The sequence below is a fragment of the Egretta garzetta genome, unplaced genomic scaffold (genome assembly GCF_000687185.1).
Source record: "Egretta garzetta isolate BGI_Z169 unplaced genomic scaffold, ASM68718v1 scaffold381, whole genome shotgun sequence".
Taxonomy (NCBI): domain Eukaryota; kingdom Metazoa; phylum Chordata; class Aves; order Pelecaniformes; family Ardeidae; genus Egretta; species Egretta garzetta.
The window spans coordinates 173697-180954 of record NW_009258483.1 but is presented as its reverse complement, the minus strand read 5'-3'; the positions used below and the strand labels follow the sequence as shown (position 1 = coordinate 180954).

General features: G+C 45.3%; 1 protein-coding gene across 8 annotated transcripts in view; it reads right to left on the bottom strand.

The window, feature by feature from the left end:
* The window catches only part of ASPSCR1 (ASPSCR1 tether for SLC2A4, UBX domain containing), a 46026-nt gene extending 38774 nt beyond the window's left edge, over nucleotides 1–7252 (bottom strand). For 5 of the 8 annotated variants that reach the window (XR_004842696.1, XR_004842697.1, XR_004842698.1 and 2 more), the window contains exons 1-2: nucleotides 6460–7252; nucleotides 1590–1690 (exon numbers count right to left, since the gene is read on the bottom strand). Coding sequence is in view for 3 of the 8 variants with exons in the window: in XM_035899857.1 (XP_035755750.1) it covers nucleotides 1590–1690; nucleotides 6460–6498 (140 nt within the window). In the remaining 5 variants the exon portion in view is untranslated. The other 3 variants (XM_035899874.1, XM_035899868.1, XM_035899864.1) reach the window with 2 other exon arrangements.
* Between the last annotated feature and the right edge of the window lie 6 nt (nucleotides 7253–7258).

Sequence of the window (7258 nt, the reverse complement as noted above, 5' to 3'; positions counted from 1 at the left end):
GAAAATGGTATTTTCCAACTGAATCAGCTACTTAAGCTAATTCCCCATAAAGCTGCACGAACAGTATGAGGGTGTTAGACAGGAGGGCAGGAAGCGAGCAGCAAGTGTTCAATCCCCTGCTGCTACACAGAAGATGTGCCCGATCCAAACTCCCCCCCTTGGGCCAGCACTAGTCACTCCTTTGATCTTGTTACAGGCCAGTCAGAGAGCTAAGCTAGCACAAAACTAACAGCACAGCATTGGGAGGCTGGAAGAATGAGTTCCTTACCCTGGGAACAGCTCTGGAGCAATTCCAGTCACACAATTCAACTGTGCAAGCCTGATTTAATGAGATAACGTCAGCCAGTTCAACCCCAGAACCATGCTGCTTAGGCTATTTCAACTGCAGCGCAGAACAAGCAACTTTAAACTTCAGTTAAAGTCATTTATGCTAGTACATGTTAGTCTAGTCCTAACACACGTAACCAGTCGATTACTCCGGCTCAGCTAACGGGTGACAATCCATCATTTTGCATCCTGCACCCTAAAAGGCTGAGCTGATCTGAATGCTGCTGCACCATCACCCTTCCTACTGACTACCCATTTCATAGCTTTGCTAGCACCACAGCCTTGGAGACTTCAAAAGTTTTGACACAGAAAGCTACCATCCTCTTTAGGTAAGTATTTAATGGCTTTGAGAAGTTAAAAACAGTTCCAACTTCCACAATACCATACCATGGCACCAGTACAGACGAGCAAGAGATTCAAATGCAACAGAGCAACTAGCAGAAGATGAGGAACGTAAGAGAAGGAGCAAGCTGGAAACACAGGGTCTGAAGAAAACACTTTATCAAGAGAAAGGTAAAGTCAACCAAAATAGAAAAAAATGAAATTTGGAAATGCTGTTGAGAGTAGAACGGCTGTCACAGCTTCAAGGCTTCATCTTTCAAGCCATGACAAAAATCAAAAACTGCCTTTGGAGGAAAGTTCATTAGCTTGACATTTCAAAACAATACAGTATTTTTAAGTCAAAACTAAAGACAAAAGAAAGCACTGAATGTAGGTGGGAATAAGATGGCTAACCCGGGTATATAATGTAAATAAATGTAGGACCTGAAATTCTTGCGTTTAAGCAGGATCTAATCAGTCTTTTGAAGATTCCACATTAGCCTGCTGAGAGCTCCAGACTTCCTTGAAGTCTTAACAAAGATGCTCCTCCACCACCCGAAACCGCAGCCCAGAAACACCGGTGATCAAGATCACCTATGCTACCATCTCAACTCTGGCAGAAACTTGACTTCAGACACGTTTGTGTAGAGGACGGGTGCAGCAATACATCCAGCTAGTTTCTTCCAAGCCTTAGCCTTTCATTACCAGTTTATGCCCTGAACCAGGAGTGCTACTCCAGGATTAAAAAATAATAATGAAACTATGGAGTGTCAAATCTGAAAGAGCAATGAAAAGGCAGAAGTCTGTGTTGTAAAGGAAAAACCACAGTCAAATAAATGTAAATTCTACCAATCTGCAGGATTTAGCTGGATCACCGTAACAACTAACTACTGTCAGGCAGAGATCCATCCAGACAAGTATTTCCTCACTGCATTACTCACCTGATCTTTGAAAAATGGTTGAGAAGTTCCCACAAAGTCTGTTGACAGAGAAAGGTGTCTTGTAAACGGGAGCCATCATCTAATTGTAATGCAATCCTAACCTATAGGAAAAATACACTGAATTAATCTGAAAATTGAATGAAAACTTTTTTTTCTTCACAACAACTTTTTTTCAATATTTCAATGATCTCTAGAACCGGCTATCCAAAAAACCCCCGACTTCTAAACACTTGCTGCAAAGGATTACATTAGTTAAAAATGCAGAGGAGCATTCAAACAATTGTTTTAGAAGTTAGCATTTAGAATAGTTATATTCTGCTATGAACATGAGTATTGTATAAGGATCTTATGAGAGACAGTGTCAAAGGCCTTACTGAAGTCCAGGTTGACAATATCCGTGGCCCTCCCCTCACCCATCAGGCCAGTCATTTTACCATAGAAGCTTATCAAGTTGGTCAAGTGTGACTTTGCCTTGTTGAACCCATGCTGGCTACTCCTGATGATTTTCCTGTCGATCATGTCCCTGGAAATGGTTTCATCCACCACCGTTCCAGGGATCAAGGTATGGCTGACCCACTTGTAGTTCCCTGTGTCCTCCTTCTTGCCCTTCTTGAAGACAGGAGCGACATTCACTTTTCTCCAGTCTTCAGGCACCTCTCCCAGTCTCCATGATTGACCAAAGACTATCAAGAGTAGCCTTGCAGGGACATCTGTCAGCTCCCTCATCACTCATGGCTGCATCCCATCAGGGCCCATGGGCTTACATACATCCAGTTTGCTCTAGTATTCCCTGACCCCATTCTCTTCCACCAGGGGTATATTTTTCTTGCTCCAGCCTCTCCCTATGGTTTCTGGGACTTGGGATTCCTAAAGGCCAGTTTTGCTAGCAAAGACTGAGGCAAAGAAGGCATTCAGCCTTTTCTATATCCGGTGTAACCAAGTCCCCTGCCTTGTCAAGCAATGGGCCCACATTTTCTGTAGCCTTCCTTTTGTCACCTATGCACGTAAAGAAGCCCTTTTTCTTGTCTGTGACTTCCCTGGCCAAATTCAATTCCAGCTGAGCTTAAGCTTTCCTAACTTCATCCCTAGATGCTTGGACAAGGTCCCTCTATTCCTCCCAGGTTACCCATCTTTGCTTTCACTCTCTGGATGCTTCCTTTCTGCAGTTGAGTTTGGCCTGCTCGTTCATCCATGCAGGCCTCCTGGCATTTTTGCCTGACTTCCTATTCATTGGAATGGACCACTCCTGAGCGTAGAGGAGGCGAACCTTGAATGTTAACCAGCTTTCTTGGGCCCCTCTTCCCTGCCATATCTTGAACTGAAACGTATTCAGACAAAGGCCAATGCAAGTGTCCCAAACAATGCATCATCATGAGCAATTAAGATGTTCTGGTTTAAATTAGCTGAAACTTTACAGCAAGGGTCTTCGCAGCTATGTAAAACAAATTCCAATAACCTGGACAGGATTGATGCAGCTGCATCAACTAAAACACCGACTCAGAGCTCTGTCGACTTAAGCATTGATTTGCAGAACAACTTCCATAGCCACACAGAGAAACAAACACGGGCCAAACCTATCTTTGAGTTACTAAGACCTAACCAACTATTATCAGTCCAAAGAGACTACGTGTGTAACTTGCAACTCATTAATGTTTCCTAACCACAAGTTTTCAACATACAATTTAAGAGTGAATTACTCAAAAATCTCAAGAATTACTCGGGACATTCAGATATCATTCAGAAGCTCTTAAAACACCTGCAGAAAAAGGCAAAGGACAGCCAGCTGCCTATTCTAACAGGCCTTTTCCAACCTGGAACGTGAATGCTCACATTCATTAGCAAGTGCTTGTGCAGATCCTACAGATTCTTCAGAGAATTGCTACCAAGAAAAAAAAAAAATCCAAGGCATTTCTAAAGTGAACACACTGATGATGGTCCTGAAGAACTTCAAACTCCTGATGGTCCCAAGGGAAAAACCCAGCAGATGACCAAAAGATGGAGAAAGGCAGAGCACTTCAGGTGTTATCTTTACCTTTTAGGGAATATTCAGTCGTATTCTTCAAAATCTGTTAACTCTAAGTTTTCCCAATTAGCTCACCCATCTAAAGAAAAGTTTAAAAAACCAAAGTCCCTCTTAGATAGCGCCTACTGTCTCTAGTCAGCCATGGTTTTCTGAAGCCCACAGGAATTGGCCTTATCAAAAGCCTGAGAAGGAAATAAGCCCAGGCCATCAACAGAAGCTTCCTTTCATGCTGTGTTTTCATGTGTCCCTACCAACAATCTCAGTGCATCCTCTCTGTCTCTGTGAGAGCGCGCGTGTGAGCAAGGCGAGGGGGGGGGAGGCGGAGAGATGGGAAAAAAACCCAGACACCACACATTCCGGCAATCTACTGCGATTTCCTTGGAGGAATACATTTATCATCTGCCTCAACTCCTACCAGTCCCTGCAGGACTGCAAATTGTGAACTGCTGGAGACAGGGATTTTTCCACATAAAGGAAACAGTGGCATCATCAACAACCAGCCAACAGAACAAAGTCATTTCATCCCACCACAGACACAACCTCCTGGGTTCTCCTGTGCTGGAGACAGCCCTATTCTCAGCTACAGCAGAGTGATGACAGCTGACATCACCATTCCATAGGAATCCAACACAGAAATTCAGACTACCGACTGCATCAGTTTTGGGGCAACAGTTCAAAGCTAAGCATGTTATGGAAGTCATACTCAGTCGATTAGAATCTCAGCCTCTATATAAAGATACCAGTGCCAATTATCTTCTAAGTTTACAAACCTATAAACAAAGGACTAACAACTTTAACACTAGAACTGAACTCACAGTACCCCTAGATCACCTGCCGTCACACGGGGGATTTGTCCCTTTTTCACTGAAGAACTGCCTCACAGGAATCGATGATTTTTACATGCAAAGACAAATCCAAAAGCATTCTATTTTTAAAACATCAGATTTGCTCAACAAACTCATGATTTATCAAAACCTGTATCCTGTCTCTAGTGGTAACCGCCGTCAACATCCCACCGGAAAGCACACTATTTCCATACACATTATCTCAACAAAGGAGACGAGAGCAAAAGGCACGGAAGCAAATCCACCCCAACATTACTGCAGCTGGCCTGCACGACTGAGTCCACGCCTCGGCTGCGGCTACACTACGGCGCAATGCTAGTGTCACTTCTGGTCATGGAGTCATCCGGCTGCTTGAAATGCCCTACAGTGTTTGACTCTGGTTCCCTGCGGCAGAGAACTCTATTGGTCCAACTGTGTTTTACACAAAGCATTTTCTTACACTGTCTGTAAAAGTCCTCCAAGTCAAATCTCTGTTCTTAGTTTATGGGACAGTGACTGTTTAGACTGCACCCTTCAGAGCACATGGGCTGCATCTTCTCAACTCCACAGAACAGCAACGAGCGCTCCAAGGGAAGCCTCACTTCCGTAGATTCGCCTGTTGAAACGCAACTGAACGGTAATGACTTAAACTTCCACTGGCTCGTCTCTTTTGTGATCTAAAGGAGTGGTTCCGTGTGATAACCCCTCTCCTACAGTGCACAGCCCTTCTCACCCTTTCCGATAAGCTGCCTGTATCTTCTTGGGGGGAAAAAACATAAAATCACCGTTCTCCGTCACTACGTTACCTCCCAAGCTGGATGCAGATGTCAGATAAAGTCATCATTGTGCCCTTCCAACAGAAACGCTTCCCTCTGGAAGACAAACTCCATGCCATCACAGCTTTTAACTGAAAACCGTAAGCAGGTGCCACTAGTCTGTTGTACTTTTTTAAAGCAAATACACCACTGGGAGCACAAAGTTCTTCCCACCAGAGAGTCAGAAAGAGAACGTTAGTGCCAACACAAAGCACATGGAGGTTTTACAGAGAAAGACCCGGACATCGGTGACCCCCAAAGCTGCGTTGTGCGCCCACAGTGAGCAGGAGCAGAGAGTCCAAAGCCGCCTCAGACTGCACAGCTCACTTTTCCATGTGTCTGCCAGTTTATCCTCGTGACAGCGAAGGCAACTGCCTATAACATCAGACCACTAACGTGGTTTGGCAGACAGACGTTAAGAGATTCGCACTCACAGTCCCAAAACATTCACAGAAATCGAGAAAGTCCACCTGAGGAAGGCAGTAGGAAGGGAGGTGACTGTTAGTGATAGGCAAATTTTGATTCCCAGGCTACTTAACTAAGATCATACATCATCTTTACCACCTAAAATGCTTATGCTCACCAACACCTATGCATCATTTTAAAAATGATGCCTCCAGCTATTATGATGACATGCATAAAAGATTTTTAAATCTCTCAAACGTGACAATAATTCCCACAGAACACAGCATCCGTAAGCTCCCTGCAAATCATACTAAACAGGGATATTCGGCAATGGCTAAACACAGCACACGTCACACAAGACTCTAAAGCTGCGTGAACGCACCATGCACAGCAATGCTGGGAAAGAAGCAGAAGAGAATCCTGTAAGAATCTGAGATTTTAGTCAAAATCCAGAGGCAGACAACAGCAACTGAAATAGAAAGGGAACCAAGTGAGCAGCTCAACTGCTGAGCAAAGTCATCAGCGACGTTTAACCTCTTACACACCCATGACTACGAGTTTTTCAGCTCCCCAAAAGATCTCCCTATCCTCCCGCACGCAGCTGGAACTCCACCATCACAGAGACTGCAGGCAAACACTTCCCGCCACTAAATTACCGTTTTCCACCACACCGCAGCCAGCCTTCGGGTGGTCTTCCACTCAAGGTCCAAGCCTAACGTACTCTTGCTCATTAGATCTGATGAGATCGTACCCAGCACGACCGGTAATTGAGCAAACAGGGTCGCGTCGTGAAGTGAACATACCGTGTTTCCAGCCCCCGCTCTGTTAGAGACTGGCACCATCTCCAGCTTGGCATTGTTGGGCAGTCGGGCAAATCTCCACTGTAAAGAGAGATCCAACACACTCCTCTGAAACCTAAAGAAGAACACAGCCCATGAAGACACCAGGAACCACCCTGTGCCACCTTCAGATCACTTCAGGGACTGGCAACAATGCAAAATCCAGGTATTTGAGGAGGAGAGTTCCCCGTGGGCCGACCAGAAGCTATAGAGCACAACTCAACAATGCACAACTGGCAATTCAGAAAACAGTCATCAACAAAAATTGTCCTGCATACCAAACCAAGCTGCAGTTTGTAGAGGTCACAGATTAAACATTCAAATATACGCTCCTCCTCAGGCTTCAAGAGATAAACGGCAACTGACTACATAGCCGAGCCTGGTGTTCACTGGTAAATAAAAAGGTGCTGGTTTTACTGCCGCTCAGACAGCCTCTTGATTGTGATACCGTGACAGTACACAGTCAAGCGCCCAGGTAAGGGAGGAGAAGCGTCCCACCAGTCTGTGAGCTAGCGGAAGGGCGTGTGCGGGGAGGGACATCAGTGTGGAAGTTACACGGGATCTCGCTATCTATCCCAAAAGCGAAGGGAACTTGGCATGGGAAATAGGGAGAGATTAACTTCAACAAAACGACTTTGCTGGAGAATCGTCTGCACCGTAGCCGTGGAGCCCTCTCTCCCCAGGGTGACCACGGGTAACCCTCGTGCCCTGCCAGGCGAGACCCTCACAGCCGAGGCGAGGGCTGAAGGCTGACCTGGGTGAG